Here is a 15,753-nt window from a genome sequence, read left to right as displayed (position 1 = left end):
ATCATTAACAGAGTCAATTTCTAGAACCCCCTATGATACATAAGCACACTCTAAACCTGATTATCAGCAAAACTACTACACATATACTTTGCTTTGGAATTTAACAACAGGTCGTTTGTATCCCCAAACAACACAGAGCAGCCAGAAGCAGGCTTCCTTTCGCTTTCTGTGACGACTACTGAATTCCTTTGGCTTTTGTCCTTGTTCTTTTTCCTGATAGACGTACCGTCAACTTCTTCGAGTATGATGAGAATTTACTGATGGATGATCTCTCAATTCTCAGACATGGCAGAAGCATGTGGAATTAAGTAAAGTTGCTTGGGACTAGACCAATACAGACAGTCAGCCCAACTTGGGACTCACTAGGAGCAACCTTTGACACATCCCCTTTAGATGCCAGAAGCATGTAAAGCAAGCTTCGAGCTGGGAACATCAAAAATTCACGATGTGCAGTCTCTAGTAACTGCATGCTTCGAGCTCGTGTGCTTTTCGCTCATTGTACAGAACACTAACTCGTATTTTTATCAAAACCAAATATTGTTTTTAATAACGCAAAAGCCTTAAATTTTCTCTTCAAAATCATTGTGGAGAATAGTTTGTTACTACATTTACTGAGAAAGACAGTCTATGCAATTCTTATGTGATTTAAGTTAGAGGTGGAGGGGGGTTAAAGCACTTGGGTCAGGAGATGAGAAATTTTTTGATTTTAAAATTTGAGGATGGGTGTCTAAAAGATAATGTTTGGGTGTGTGTCTACGTACAAGATAGAGTTCCTCAGCCCAAGGTTATCCCTGGTTGGGTTTATGTGTTCATTTGGGCTGCCCCATAGGACAGGACAGCAGAAGAAGTAAAAAATAGAAAAAAGAAGGTAGATTTGTTTTTTGGTCAAAGGAGAATAAATTACTTTCATGATTCAAAGGGAAGTGGTCATTTCAATTCTGTCAATGATGTCAAAACAAGATACACCAAATTCCAACCCCAAAACTGTGCATAGTCTTTGTGAAAGGAAATAATAAATACCATTTATAATTGTGGCANAAAGGTCCTATTTCCCTTTCCTTTTAAAAAAATACAATATTTTACGGCAGTCAAACCATGACAAATAGGAAAACAAAAATATATACCAAGCAGGCCATGACAATTTACAGTTTGTTAGAAATAAAAAATAAAAAAATAGAATCAGATGTTGCTGCATTTTCACTCCAACAACCAAAACCCACCCCGTAGAGATAGAGGAAGAGTCATTATCCATTTAGAAGCCCTGTTCTGTCAAAGACTCCATAGTCCAAGGGTTTTGAGTTGCTGCTAAGAACCTCATGTGGATGCAAAGCCAAGCAAACACCAAACTACCATCTTCTTCTTCTCAAATTGAATATTATATATTATAATTTTTTTTCATTTCATCTCATTTCTCCCTTAACTTCCCTCCTTCAAAACCAAGCCAAATCCCAAACCAGAAAAAGCAAAAACATCAGTCTCATGTCTCTTTCTCCTTAACAACCCCCCTTCAACTCTCTACATTAAAATATACTCCCAAAACCCTGATATCTCCATAGCCCAAAAACTAAGCAAGGTTAGGTAACAGATAGCTACCTTAAGCCCCCATCAAAACCTTCCTTCTACAGCATACTCCTCCTTCATGGGTTCTTGCAATTCTATTCTGTCCTTGTTTTGGTGATTTGAATTGCCACAGAAAATAACAACAACATACTTTGCCTGGGTTTGGATTTTTGTGTCTGGGGGTGTCTTGAACAAAACACAAAATGCAGCTTCACATATCACCCAGCTTGAGGCATGTGACTGTGTTTCCAGGGAAGGGAGTTAGAGAATTCATCAAAGTGAAAGTTGGGTCGAGGCGGCTTTCGTACCGGATGCTCTTCTACTCCATTCTCTTCTTCACATTTCTTCTCAGGTTTGTGTTTGTTATGACAGCAGTGGACACCATTGACGGAGAACGCAAGTGCTCCACAATAGGTATGTACTTTCATTCAACCCCAATATTAATCAAGCTATGCTATTAAAGAATATGTAGCAGCATTGGTTTCAGGGCTCCAGAAGAATGCATGTGTTTCTGCAAGAAAAGCTAACAAACCTACAAATTCAAATATCTTAATGTGCATTATTTATCTGTGAATTCTTATTTAAATTTACAATTCAAATTGATAATCTAACAATATAACATATTAGATATCCGAACAAAAATATTACTTTATGTTTTACGCGATGTAAATATCTGTAAAACTGGTGATAATCTTGCAGATAAAACAATAATTCTTTATAAATAAATTTAAAAAAAGAAAAAGAAAAGTTAAAGAACAAGAATTGTAAGCATTAAGATATGGGTAATGCTAGAGAGACCATCTTTTTTGTACCACAATTGTATACCATCTGATGTGGCATGCCAAATCATTTAATACAATTATATATATTAAATTTTTATTCTCCCCTAATTAAAGCACAAAAGTCATTAAATATAGCTAAATATATTTTATTATCCCCTAATTACAGCACAATTACCGATAGGAGTCTTTCTATCTTCACTCTCTCTTCTTCCTTCTTCCTACACTGTCTTCTCCAAAACAATTTTATGATTGCCGGATTTTTCATGGGTGTTAAACACAGAATCAACCCCTTTCCTCATGTTGGCTGCCATTTTTTGTTCTTTTGTCTCTTACGGCCTGCAACTAGTGGTCAAATTCGCAGCCTAAAAAAAAAAAAAAAAAATAACCTAGTCGCTATAATGTGGTGGAAAAAGCAACTGATCCAATAAAAACTTTATATCTTCATGGACTCCCTCAGAAATCTAACTATAGTGTTCTTGTAGATCTGAAATAATATAATATTTAGAATCAAAACCCAACTACCTTTCCTTGTATGAAATGGGTGAGACGGAGGAGGAGGAAGAGGAAAGGCTATAAATGAATAAATAAATAAATCTGATGGGATCAGTGCTTTAATTAGGGGAGAATAAAAATTTAATATATATAATTGTATTAAATGATTTGGCATGCCACATCAGATGGTATACAATTGTGGTACAAAAAAGATGGTCTCTCTAGCATTACCCTTAAGATATACATGTGGGACTTATCTTTAATTCATCTTAGTTAGTATCTAGGTTTCATAACAAAGCATGTCTTTTCTGTCTCGATGAAATCAATTGCAGGCTAGTATTAATATAATAAACTTGATGATCAACCATTGGATAAGATCATTTTAGGAAAATTTATTCTTGATTCTAACCAATGTAATAACATTTACCTTTTTTTTTAATTTTATATTTTATTTATTTATAGGATCCAAATTCATGTGAAATCCAATTAACTACAAGTTGGTAGATATGTGAAATATGTGGTAGTAGCTGCATTTACATAAGCACCCCTAATTATTTAAATTGTGAAAAGGCTCAAAGCTCCTTTCAGGAAATGATAATTTGATAAAGGTGTTTAGTGCAACATCATGAATTATCCCACACTAATCCATTTCTGAAGCCACTAAATCTGAAGCATCAGATGAATAGCACAGGACAACCTACACTTGCTTTTATTTATTTATTTATTTATTTTTTGTTGGTTTAGAAAACATAAAATTTTTATAGTGACTTAAATAAACATAAAAAAATATTTATCAGATAATTAAAAAAATTAGGAAAACAGTATCTTGGTTGACTTTTTTTTCAATTCATATTTTCTAGTAAAAAAATTATTGCTTGAGAATGAAATAAATAATTCACTTTTATTAATATAAAAAAAAATCTTCAGAAAAGAGAAATATAACAAAATTTGTATAATAAAATCTGAAAGACCAATTTGTATAATAAAACTGACCTTTATTAATATAAAGTATGAGTCACTCAATGTAGGCTTTCCCTTCTTATTTAATTTTTCTTATAATTAATAACAATAATACTGATTTGAAGTGTCTTTTCTTTCTTTTTTCATGGTAGCAAGTGTCTTTTCTATCTATTTTATAGCAATAATACTGGTTTGAAGTGAGTCAATTTGCTCGATGTGGCCTTGCTCCTTTTAAAATTTTTATTTATTTTATAATTTTATGTAATAATTCAGGTATAATGTAATTTTTGTTATTTATTAGCTTTTTTCTGGAAAATTTGTGACGTATTAAATTTTAATGTGTTGGTAAACAAAAGGGACCCAAGAGTGACAAAGATGAAAAGGAGATAATAGTAAAAATAATTATATGAATAAATTTAATCAAACACATTATAATTTATTATAGTTATTTGTAAGTCCTAATATTTGTTCTTGATAAAATAAAATAAAAGTCCTAATATTTGTTTTAATGGTAGGTTGCTTGGGGAAAAGACTAAGACCCAAGATTTTGGGAAGAAGGCTCGACTCTACTGTAATCTCCTAATCCCTACTTCTGGTTGAAGATATTATTTAATTAGTTTATGTCTTCTTATTTTTCTACAACAATTTGGGGCGATCAAGCAAGTTTTGTGCCCTAATTGGAGTTTTTATTAATTTCTGAAAGGTCCCAGAAGTGATATACCAAATATTAGAAGAACCCATCGGCAAAGATGAATTACAAGGAAGATCTGATATTCCTCAGTCCTTGGACGAATTTATGGCTGAGATAAAGGAAGGCAAATCAGACGCAAAGACCTTTGCTGTCAAGCTCAGAGATATGGTACTTCTTTTCAGTTTTTTTTTTTTTTTTTTTCACATTGAAAACTAATTAATGTGTCAGTGATATTGCCACCTCTAAACCGCGATAAAGAAACGATAATACTAGAGTTACTAAATTTGTTTACCAAATGATGTGTTATCTACATCGATATCTTACTCGTTCGAAAATAATGGATTACGAAACACTATCACACTTTTGGTGAACAGAACTGATAAGAAAAGTATTATTTGGTGCAAGAGTATTTTGAGTTATGAGACAATGTGCATATTTCAGGTCACACTTCTTGAGCAGAGAACAAGAAATGCCAAAATCCAAGAGTACTTGTACCGGCATGTAGCATCAAGCAGCATACCTAAACAGCTTCACTGCCTAGCCTTGAGGTTAGCCAATGAGCATGCCTCCAACGCAGCTGCTCGCCTCCAGCTCCCTTCTGCTGAACTCGTCCCCGCCCTTGTTGACAACTCCTACTTCCATTTTGTCCTAGCCTCAGATAATGTGCTCGCCGCCTCTGTCGTTGCCACTTCACTTGTCCGTAACTCATTGCGCCCTCACAAAGTTGTCCTTCACATAATTACAGACAGGAAGACGTATTATCCCATGCAAGCATGGTTTTCTTTGCATCCTTTATCGCCTTCTATAATTGAGGTCAAGGCATTGCACCATTTTGATTGGTTTACAAAGGGGAAGGTGCCAGTGTTGGAAGCAATGGAGAAAGACCAAAAAGTGAGATCGCAGTTTAGAGGAGGGTCATCAGCCATTGTGGCAAACAATACGGATAAGCCTAATGTCATTGCAGCAAAGTTGCAGGCACTTAGTCCCAAGTACAACTCAGTGATGAACCATATCAGAATACATCTACCAGAGGTAACATGCTTAACTATGGTTCAATAGCATTTAAGAGAACTTATAATTCTTCCGTACACCTATTTTGCTTAGCCTAATTGGTCTGGAAGTCATTGTGTTTTTCTGTGCATTTGTGCTAATCTCTGCTTAATCTCAATGCAGATGTTTCCCAGTCTGGATAAGGTAGTGTTCTTGGATGACGATATAGTAGTTCAAACGGATCTTTCACCATTATGGGATATTGATATGAATGGAAAGGTCAACGGAGCAGTTGAAACATGCAGGGGAGAAGATAACTTTGTGATGTCAAAGCGGCTGAAGAGTTATCTGAACTTCTCTCATCCTTTGATATCGAACAATTTCAATCCCAATTCATGTGCATGGGCTTATGGCATGAACATCTTTGATCTGGACGCTTGGCGGAAAACCAACATAAGCCTTACATACCACTACTGGCTTGAACAGGTACGAGGTCACCTTTATACAAGAATTCTATAGTGAGGGTCTTATATATGGCCCTTAGGTGAGGCCCTATCTCTTAACCATTTGATCAAATTGGTTAGCCATTAGATCAAATTGGTTAGCATGATCCAACAGTTAAGAGATAGGACCTCACATAAGGGCCATATATAAGGCCCTCAATATAGAATGACTCCACCTTTATATATTCTAAACTTTCCCAAGAAGAATGTCATGGAAAATGTGTTATCATATTCCAATTTATCCTAATATTATCTTTATCCAGAACTTGAAATCAGACCTGAGCCTGTGGCAGCTAGGAACATTACCCCCCGGCCTAATAGCATTCCACGGTCATGTCCATGTTATTGATCCGTTTTGGCACATGTTGGGACTGGGATATCAGGAAAACACAAGTTCTGCGGATGTTAAGAGTGCTGGTGTCATCCATTTCAATGGGAGAGCAAAGCCTTGGCTAGAGATTGCTTTTCCGAAACTTCGGCCATTTTGGGCAAAATATGTCGACTTCTCAGATAAATTCATCAAGAGCTGTCATATAAGGGCATCCTAGGTTGGGTTTTCAGAGGCATATGTCAACAGTGTTGATGAGAAAGAGTCTACTGTATATGAGGAAAAGGAAAATGAGAGAGAATTCTTCCCAAATTCAAGCCTTTCAACACTGAATGCAAGATAAAAACAGCACCAGGCTTCTGAATTGCAGGACTCTCTTTCCTCAGTGGAAATTCCTTAACCGGTCTCTGTATTTTTTTACCCTTGTTTTCCCAATTAGATCTTGCAACCATAAATTTTTGTTTAATAACAAGATGTTAGTATGCAGTACATGCAATAAAATGCAAGACCACACACTTTTAAGACTCAATGAGAACTGCAAGCTGACAGATGATAGGATACATTAAACAAAGAGAGGAAAAACTATGGCACCAACTGTTAGAAAGACCACTGAAAAGGTCGGAAATACATCGACACTACGAATTGCTTGACTACGTGCAACAACCTCTTTAAATTGAAACCATGGTGCACTGCCAAATGCCATCATAAAATGGTGGCAGGGAGGACAGCATCAAGATTCGGTTTTTCCTATTGACTGCTAAAACCATACAAATCATAACTAGTTCGACCATTAATGACTCTGGATTCTTCAATGAGGATGGACAGCAAAGGAAATTGCACTATAAGACTATCTCTCCCTTCTTACAACCAGTCCTAGATCACTCTCAAACTGGTACAAAAACATGTCTAATCATATACTCAATCTAATCCCAAATGAAAAAAAGAAAGAAAGACAAATAAGCTAACATATACTGCAACACGGTATCATGAAGCAATAAATAACATTCAAATTTTAGTACTCAACAAAATATTGCTGAGAGTAAGAGTGCAATTGCGTTCATTCAAACAATAAGAGTGCAATTGCATTCATTCAAACAATTCAACAAACAGCTTCTAAAATTTCAAAACTTTATGCAGAGAATCGTCAATCACAGATTATACAAGACAGGCATTCGAACGAAACTTACTTCTTTCCGGTTACATTAGACACCAAATCCCTGAAGAACTTCACGGACTTCGTAACAGGCGAATTAATTGCCATCAAATTATACAAAACATTCTCAACTTCACTGATTGATGGCCGCGATTTAAACGTTGAAACCGCTTTCAATTGCCCTTCCTCTTCAACAAGAACAGCCCACTTCTCACCGCTCACAACCCCATCTCTCACACACTTGAAAATCACTCCATTTCTTTTGCTCAAAAGCCCCTGAACCTCCAAACCCATAAATGAAAAAATGACCTCAAATGAACCCACAAAGCCACTCAGCTCACCAAACTCAGCTTCATCCTCAAACACCCACTTGGGGTTGAAAATAACCACTGGCCTTGGGTACAATAAATCAGCAACACTTTTCATATCAGCCAGTTGGGTTCCCTCTGGCGCCACAAACACTGCCACGTCAGCAGAGCTCGAAATTCTGGTATTACCGTTGGTGATCGAATATATGTCTAAATTTTCAACTGGGCTTGAAGGGTTAGACTCGAAGGCTTTTAATGCAGCTTCTGTGTAGGCAAGGTTAGGCCATATGATCAAGATGTTAACTTTGGACCCTTTTCTTTTAATGGGTAGGTCTCGAAATACCTGGAAAGCGAGCTGGGATAGGGATTCAGGAGAGTCATCGATGACCGGGATTTCGATACGAAATCTGGGCTGCTTGAGCTTCTTGAGCTTGTTGGTGAGTCTGAGGTTGTTGAGGGGCTTTTCCAATGTGGTTGAGAGACAGGTTTTGGCTTGTTGAATGGCTGCTTCTTTTGAGCTTGGAGGGGTGGGAGAAGATAAGGAGCAGAGTGGGGACAAAGTAGTAATTTTGGATTTGTGGAGGAAAATTGGAGGCAAGGAGATATGTTGGTGGTGTTGGCGTGTGGGAAATGGAAGAGAAGGGAAAGAGAGAGTTTTAGTGAGTGGAAATGGGTTTGGTTGCTTTGCAGTTTTAATGGTTTTTGTATGAACCCTGAGAAGATTGGAAGCCATTTTGAGTCTTTAACACAGTTTGCATACAGCCGAGTCTGGGAGAGAAATAAGTAGTTGCCAGGCGCACTAAAAGATAAGGTTTTTTGCTTGCTAGTTGCAAGAGCTTTATAAAAAAGCAGTTCAACCTTTTGTTACTTTCACCTTTTATGATGCAATTATTTGTTACTTCAATCTTTTCTAGTTTCTTTTTCTACCCGCAGCTGAACACTATCACACAGATTTTATCTGTATGGGGTCCTCAGAGAATGACTCCATTTTCCTTTTACCATGCATAACACCTTAAACATGCTTATATACCGTTAGTGGAGCTGCAAAATTCTAAGCAAACCCATTTTTCCTTTTACAAATCCACAAAGCGCACAGCTGAAAAGTTACCTCCATCCAAAACCCCCAAAGTGCTCAATTTTCCAGAATACAACTACAAATCCCCAACCCCACAAAGCTATATGCCTGAGTCGGGGCAATGTCAGCCCAACTCCTGTGCACTCGAACAAATTGGTAACGAGGAGTTGCCAGATTTACTTAATAGTAGTTAATACCATTTACATGAGAATACCATCATTAATTCATAAAAGTACCCAGGTTGCAATTACAGTTGCAAATACAGTTAAATCACCCACCAAATTCAGTTAGTAGACAATAAAAGGAAAAATACAAGAGCAATGACAGGACAATAAACATGTTGGGGACAAAATGTTATCCCAAATCAGCCGAATCATCTTAGATCTTGCCAACTTAAGCAACTGGTGGGCGGAGTACATGATCCTGCGAAGTATCCACTGAGGCAGGTGGCATGAACTGCCACATGGCAACCCCAGGGTATCCAATGAAAGGCACCAGCTTGTTGCCGTGAGCTTGGCCTTGGGCAGCAAATGCAGCAGGAATTGCAGGAGGGGGAGGCAAGAAGCCTGGCTGTGCATTCATGGCCTTCAGTTGCTGCTCCAACTTCTCTTTCTCTAACTTCAACCTCTGCTTCTCATCACGAAGTTCATTCTTCTCTGCCTGCATGAGGGGCGAAAGGGTTTTACATGTAGTTTTTGTATCTAAGCTCTATCCATACCTAACAGGTAGACAAATGGGCAGAAACCATCTAGAATTCAAGGTTTCTAACAAGTAATCCTCAAATTTTCAATTAAAAGAAACAAAGGCTTACCTTCAATTCCTTGATCTTCTCCTGGAGGCTTGAATTTGAGTCCTTCAACTTTTGGGCTTCACCGCGTAACTGATTCACCATTCGGACAGCATCCACCAATATAGCAGCCTTGTCAGTCTTGGGGGGCCTTCCAGGCTCCAATATAGAGCCCAATTCGAGAAACCTATTATTGGTTCATGTCAAGCATAAAAGAAGTCTGCCTCAAAGAGAGGGGAAGATAGAAGGGGAGGGAAGTGGGGACAGAAAAAGGGGGAAAGGAGAGAGAACAAAAAGAATACTTGTCGTTTAGCCTATCCCTTCGCAACTTCTCCCTGCATGCCTTGGAACTAGATCCACTGCATGATTCAGTTCTGACCCTGCAAGGAGAAAAATGCAACAGATAGAAGAAGACAGCTTGAATAAGATAAATCCAAAATAAATTTACTAACTTTGATCAGCTCACTATAATATTAACATAATAGTATCTGAGTTGTGATTTTGAAGATAATATGATACTTTGTCAACAAATGACAAGAAATGCTTTAACACAAAACTGAAATAAATTAAACCAACTGAAATGATATTGGCTCAAAATTCTTCATCTAAAACCAATTATAGTTTATGATGGCAAGTAAGCAACGCTTGTTAGTGACTGAAGACCTCATGATAAAATTTAGTTTAGAATCCTCCATAGCAGCACAGGCATTCAGAAAATAGCCAAATATGAAAAGGTATAATGCCCAGAAAAGAGTCAATGAGAACAAACTTTTTGAGTTGAAGTGGTTACAGATTGTGATTTATTTGATGAGAACAATCAAGTTTGTACCTCTTTTTTGAGCCAGATTCCTTAACTCCCTCTGCATCCCCCAATGAGCCATCAATTTCAACACTACGAAACAGATAATGTCAAATAAAGAAAATAAGTGAGCAACCACAAAAATGACCAACTCTAAAAAGTGCATGAACAATACAAACACTAGTAACAGGTAGTACAAAGTAAACTTTACGCATTAAAAACAGATCATGATACAAACATCCAAAACATTGCTGCACTCCGTTGTCTCCAACCAGCTAGCAAAACGAAAATTTATACCAAACCTTTTCTCATTAATATAATATATGCTCGCACAATGAACCCAAAAGGTAAACCAAGCCAATGAACTGTTCCCTAAACAGTCATTTAAAATTGGTCCAGTCTGTATCGATTGCAACTCTAGGATATTTTTTTGGACAAGCATGAATATATGCATATATGTGTAACATTTTTCATCAGAAACCCTCATCACTATGAGAACCAACTGTCCATCCCATATCACCAGCACTGAAGTCATCTTCTTCTTCCAGTAGAAAATAACTCAAATCCCTTACAAATTTCTTGGTAAGATTTTCTGTGATGTACCCACTACCAACAGTAGTACACCACCAACAGGTAGTACACCACCTAATGTATAAACACTAAAATCTCAAGTGTACATAGAAAAAAGATTAAATCAAGTGATAGAAGTGACATTGCTATCCGGAGTTTCTGACAGTGACCACCAAGAAAACTTCAAGTTGGGCGGACAAGTAGACTTCATCTCATAATCTCTTACTACTCAAATCATATAGCAAGCATTTGGTCCGTCACAGCTGGAGATTCACTAAATTGTTGGAATCACACTTTTCTTCATTAATAAAAAAGGTTACCTCCATTTTCTTTACTCAGCCAAACACCCTAAACAAGTGATATTCTGGTCAAAATTTGATTCTTTTTTCCTACCTGTGCAGACAACTATCCTATAATGCCCTAACAAGTAAACGTTTCAACAAAATTGAGATTGAGATGTTCAGACATAGCATTTCAACCCACCAAAATAAGTAGCCAGCCCAAACTTAAGACATAAGATCAATAACCTGCTTCAATTTAGGTCTCCGAGCAGACATTTCCAAGTCCTAAATAGACCCAACTAATCAAATCCTCAGAAACATTCCTAAAACCCTAACCAATATATTTCGAATAAGACCCAAAAAAAAAAAAACGTATTGAAATCAGCAATTTCAACCACTCAATCCCAACAGATGAGCCACAAATAACAAGAAGCACCCAATTATTTATAGATTATATAAAATACCCAAATCGAAGAAAAATCGAATATTCAAAAAGAATAAAAACCCTAGTTTGGTTTATACAGAGTACAAATATTACTTAATTATCAGTGAAAAAGATAAGAGAATTGAAAAAACACCTGACGCTAGAGGAGCCGGCGAGGGGCTGAACGGGCCAAGTGAAGCCGGAGGAGGAGACAGGGAAGTTCCCATCCAGGACAGGGGCGTCGTCGATCAGTCCATAATCAAAGAGCCAGTTGGTGTTTTCCGGGGAGACCATGTTTGGACGCTGCCGGAAAAGACAAAAAAAGGGGTTTTCCGGCTGGGAATTGGTGATATCCTCGGAACCAAACAGGGGGCAATTGAAAGGCTTCGCCGTTCGTGGGTTGGTGGGTTCACTTGGGATGAGAGAGAGGGGGAATCTGTGTGCTTGATGATGATGTGGGGATTGGTGGCAACAGGTGGTGTGTGTTTTGCGTGTGTGTTTCGTCATTGATCCAACATTACCTCCCAGTAAACGTTTTTTCTGGGTTTTGGGCCTGGATTACCAATTCCATGGGCTTGGGCTTCATTTCATATCTAATTCAATTTTGGCCAAACTTCCGTAGTTTGATTCATTTTCAACTTTTTGTTTCCATTATTTTAGTTTCCACGTTTATAATCTTGGGTTAATTACAATTTAGCATCTTATAGTTACACTCTCAAGATATGTTAGTTCATACTTTTTCAATTTACAATAACATACTCCGTATTTTTAAATTTGTTACAATGTGATTCCGCCGTTAGGGTTTCTATCAGATCTCTCCTTTAGTTGCTTATATGGCACTGTGAGTCTCATATTTTTAAATTTTTATTAATTTTAAATTTATTAAAATATGAATAAAATATTAAAAACTAAAATAAACCAAAACAAACCATAAGAACCAAAAATGTGATTTGGCCTTTAATTTTTGTACTAAACCATATAATATTATGGCTAGATGGTTCGTCAGAGCTGGGAATACAATTAGGCAATGTCCTGAATTGAAACAGGCACATTGGCACTAGTTTTATTTACCACAAAGATGTTTAATTATGGTCTTAATTAATGAAAAATCATGGGCATCATCCACATACATTTTCCCACTATAGTTCATTATTATTTGAGCATTTTCTTGATGGCATCTGGATTAGCACCCACAAGCTTATCAGTTGAATCTCCTCCTTTCATCATGAGGAAAGTAGGCATGGCTTTAATTTCCATCTTGCGGGCAACTCCCTGGTAAAAGGTTTACATCATGCACACAATTAAATGAGTAAAATGTATGAAAAAACTGAAGATAAACACATTACATCTAGCATTCTGATTGATAGAGACATGTCAACAAACTTCAAAAATACCCAATTGACACAGAAAATGGTTTTCTATGATGAACTCTAGATTTTTTTTTATTTTTTTTTTTTGTGAAAATTATTGTTTGTCCAATTTATTTATAATCTATAACTCTCTATTATTAGAAATTGAATTATATTACAGATATTGATATGTGTAGTTAGTTTTATTATTTTCTAAATTGTATTTATTTAATATGTTTTCCAAGAAATATATTTAATTTTTTTAGATGGCTTTTATATTTAAAATAAACATTTGCCTTGTGTTTGATATAGTATAGTAAACATGCAAGTGATTATGTGACAGAGTCTGAACCATTTATTTTAATTCCCACCACCAATATTATAATATGCTTCTCTCAAAAGGACAAAGATATTTAACCTTGAAAACAGACAGAGATGATCTGGTATCCAACTTATATTTTTCTATGAGCCATGACCTCTCATTTAAACTCAATAAAATGTATATATATATATATATATATATATATATATATAGTACCTGATCAACATCCACCAAGAGAAACAGAATATCTTGGTGCCCTAAAATTGTATCATACTTTTGATTTACTTTTAAATCTGTTTTTAAAAAAATTAAGGATATAAATTAAATTTTATTACCAATTTGTCCCCCACCGTTTGAGTAGGAGACATTCCATCCATGACTCTGTTAAATAAGTCACGTTTATGGGACCTGACACACTTTCCCTCTCTGCTCCACTCTCTCTTCCTCAGAAACCCAACTCAAACCAAACCCAGTTACAGAGAGCTGAAGAAAATGGGGAGGAATACGACGATGCTGATGAGCATGGCAGATCAGAAAAGTAGTGCCAAGGTGACATCAGCGTTGTTGCCGGTGAACATTCCGGTTTGTTTTGCTTTGGGTGCCTGAGTTTTCTAATCAGCCATGCTCATCAGCATCGTCGTATTCCTCCCCATTTTCTTCAGCTCTCTGTAACTGGGTTTGGTTTGGGTTTGGGTTTCTGAGGAAAAGAGAGTGGAGCAGAGAGGGAAAGTGTGTCAGGTACCATAAACGTGACTTGTTTAACAGAGTCATAGATGGAATGTCTCCCACTCTAACGGTGGGGGGCAAATTGACAATAAAATTTAATTCATATCCTTAGTTTTTCAACAACAAAAAAAGATGGGGATAAAACGAAAGTATGATACAAGTTTAGAGGGTAATTCAGCATTTGACTCTATCGTGGTAGTTGAAGACCAATTCCTCAAAGAATGAATTCATGGCTACAGAGGGCATGCACCAGGCAGCAGTAAAATGCACCATCACCTGCAATAATCTCAAGTCAAGCAAATTACACCAAGCTCCATTTTCCCAAACTCAGTTTCAAACTGAGAACAATATAGATTATTAACAGAGTTTTTTAAGTAACAAAATATGGTAAGGAAGCAAATTAACATACACAAAGACAAAATAATAATAATAATAATAAACTCACAGGGCAGCCTTGATTGGCAGCTTGAGTGAGAAAGAAATCCCATAATTCCTCAGAGTTCACTCTGACAACCCTTGACTTCTTGAGCTGCTGCTGATCATGCACATCCATATATCTTAGTTGTTCCTAGCTACCCTGCTCCTCCTTCTTCATCTTTTTTTTCTGGAAAGATGGTGCAACTTATATAGAGGTTTGGAGTTAATTGGCCTGCCCACTGATGGCTGTACTGCCTCTCTAATTAAAGTTAATAAAAATGGCGTCGTTTTTAGGTACTTGGGGAGTTTTTAGAAGATATGTAAGTTAAACGTAATGGTCTGAAATGACATATTTTAACCATAAGCACAACATCAACGCATATAAAAAACAAGTAAGGATATGAACTACATAGAAACCACAACAACCTTATCTAGGTATGCTTTGTACATTCAAACATGACTAACATAAGATATTAGAGGATACAACAACACAACACAATTGATATACATATATACAGTTTTTCTCCTATGTAGACGTCCAAATATTATTGTCGTGCGAACGTTATTGTAAACACGAAGAGATAATAGAAAATACATAATGTCCGCATAATAATAACATCATAACATTCACATAAGAGAAAATCTGTACATATATGTATCGGAAACTGGAAAGTATCTCATATGTGACAATTTTAATTAATAAATAATAGTATGTTATATTATTACATTGTTAATGATTGTTGTGGTCTTGATTGACCGTCGGAGAAGTTATTATCAATCTATCTGTCGGTAAACAAAATATGTGGCACCACTTAAACGAGCTTTCAAACTTGAAGAAAACAAAGAGATGCAACCAAAAAAAATCTTGACAAATGAAGGGAGAGGAACCCATGCATTACTTTGCATACACGTCTTGTGTTTACAATTGAGGAGAAGGGATGCAACTATTTCAGGTATTATTTTTCAATCAATCTGCATATCAATGATTAGATGCAGAGATAGGAACCCAGCAAATATTTTGAAGGATAGAAAAAGTTTTATCTTTCTTCCTAGTAGTTCACTTTTTCTGGGAACTTTTTGAACCAAGCCAAAGATATACTTGTGTTTTAGTCAAAATAGTTTAAACATGTAGAGACCCCATACCTTGTATAATTGTATTGGCACACAGGTTGATAAGACCCATGTCTTTGTCAAATTATAACGCCTTGATTTTTTTTATTTTTTATTTAGGAACTT

At 36.4% G+C, this 15,753-nt stretch overlaps 4 protein-coding genes across 6 annotated transcripts; 1 reads left to right on the top strand and 3 right to left on the bottom strand.

The window, feature by feature from the left end:
- The first annotated feature begins 1,449 nt into the window (after nucleotides 1-1,449).
- On the top strand, nucleotides 1,450-6,835 carry LOC117626577 (probable galacturonosyltransferase 12). The gene is made up of 6 exons (XM_034358323.1): nucleotides 1,450-1,974; nucleotides 4,310-4,365; nucleotides 4,498-4,653; nucleotides 4,927-5,517; nucleotides 5,659-5,961; nucleotides 6,242-6,835. The coding sequence occupies exons 1-6, from the start codon at nucleotides 1,764-1,766 to the stop codon at nucleotides 6,524-6,526; spliced, it is 1,602 nt and encodes a 533-aa protein (XP_034214214.1). The 5' UTR covers nucleotides 1,450-1,763; the 3' UTR covers nucleotides 6,527-6,835.
- A 531-nt stretch (nucleotides 6,836-7,366) lies between these two features.
- On the bottom strand, nucleotides 7,367-8,583 carry LOC117625184. Its single transcript, XM_034356791.1, has one exon. The coding sequence runs from the start codon at nucleotides 8,498-8,500 to the stop codon at nucleotides 7,490-7,492; it is 1,011 nt and encodes a 336-aa protein (XP_034212682.1). The 5' UTR covers nucleotides 8,501-8,583; the 3' UTR covers nucleotides 7,367-7,489.
- Nucleotides 8,584-8,993: 410 nt separating this feature from the next.
- On the bottom strand, nucleotides 8,994-12,273 carry LOC117624843 (transcription factor ILR3-like). Its single transcript, XM_034356321.1, has 5 exons — nucleotides 11,858-12,273; nucleotides 10,459-10,521; nucleotides 9,932-10,009; nucleotides 9,654-9,816; nucleotides 8,994-9,502 (listed from the first exon to the last, which is right to left on the bottom strand). The coding sequence occupies exons 1-5, from the start codon at nucleotides 12,208-12,210 to the stop codon at nucleotides 9,236-9,238; spliced, it is 924 nt and encodes a 307-aa protein (XP_034212212.1). The 5' UTR covers nucleotides 12,211-12,273; the 3' UTR covers nucleotides 8,994-9,235.
- A 363-nt stretch (nucleotides 12,274-12,636) lies between these two features.
- LOC117624402 (thioredoxin-like protein CXXS1) lies at nucleotides 12,637-15,005 on the bottom strand. Of its 3 annotated transcripts, none has more exons than XR_004585313.1 (2): nucleotides 13,591-14,087; nucleotides 12,637-12,975 (listed from the first exon to the last, which is right to left on the bottom strand). XR_004585313.1 is itself a non-coding variant. In XM_034355611.1 (2 exons), exons 1-2 carry the CDS (start codon nucleotides 14,651-14,653, stop codon nucleotides 12,856-12,858), a joined length of 228 nt encoding a protein of 75 aa, XP_034211502.1. In that variant the 5' UTR covers nucleotides 14,654-15,004; the 3' UTR covers nucleotides 12,637-12,855. The 3 variants fall into 3 exon arrangements, 1 of the variants encoding a protein (XP_034211502.1); XM_034355611.1 differs by lacking the exon at nucleotides 13,591-14,087 and adding an exon at nucleotides 14,546-15,004; XR_004585314.1 differs by lacking the exons at nucleotides 12,637-12,975; nucleotides 13,591-14,087 and adding exons at nucleotides 14,151-14,376; nucleotides 14,546-15,005.
- Between the last annotated feature and the right edge of the window lie 748 nt (nucleotides 15,006-15,753).

The sequence above is a fragment of the Prunus dulcis genome, chromosome 4, assembly GCF_902201215.1.
Source record: "Prunus dulcis chromosome 4, ALMONDv2, whole genome shotgun sequence".
Lineage (NCBI taxonomy): Eukaryota > Viridiplantae > Streptophyta > Magnoliopsida > Rosales > Rosaceae > Prunus > Prunus dulcis.
This window is presented reverse-complemented; position numbering and strand designations above follow the sequence as displayed.

Excerpts from the sequence above, each read along its gene's own strand:
- LOC117626577 (XM_034358323.1), top strand. The coding sequence starts at position 1,764 with ATGCAGCTTCACATATCACCCAGCTTGAGGCATGTGACTGTGTTTCCA. Across the intron at positions 1,975-4,309 it reads ACGCAAGTGCTCCACAATAG|GTTGCTTGGGGAAAAGACTA; the intron begins GTATGTACTTTC and ends TTTTAATGGTAG. Across the intron at positions 5,518-5,658 it reads TCAGAATACATCTACCAGAG|ATGTTTCCCAGTCTGGATAA; the intron begins GTAACATGCTTA and ends ATCTCAATGCAG.
- LOC117625184 (XM_034356791.1), bottom strand. The coding sequence starts at position 8,500 with ATGGCTTCCAATCTTCTCAGGGTTCATACAAAAACCATTAAAACTGCA.
- LOC117624843 (XM_034356321.1), bottom strand. The coding sequence starts at position 12,210 with ATGACGAAACACACACGCAAAACACACACCACCTGTTGCCACCAATCC. Across the intron at positions 10,010-10,458 it reads GAATCTGGCTCAAAAAAGAG|GGTCAGAACTGAATCATGCA; the intron begins GTACAAACTTGA and ends TTCTCCTTGCAG. Across the intron at positions 9,503-9,653 it reads AGAAGATCAAGGAATTGAAG|GCAGAGAAGAATGAACTTCG; the intron begins GTAAGCCTTTGT and ends CCCCTCATGCAG.
- LOC117624402 (XM_034355611.1), bottom strand. The coding sequence starts at position 14,653 with ATGGATGTGCATGATCAGCAGCAGCTCAAGAAGTCAAGGGTTGTCAGA. Across the intron at positions 12,976-14,545 it reads CTGCCAATCAAGGCTGCCCT|GGAGTTGCCCGCAAGATGGA; the intron begins GTGAGTTTATTA and ends ACCTTTTACCAG.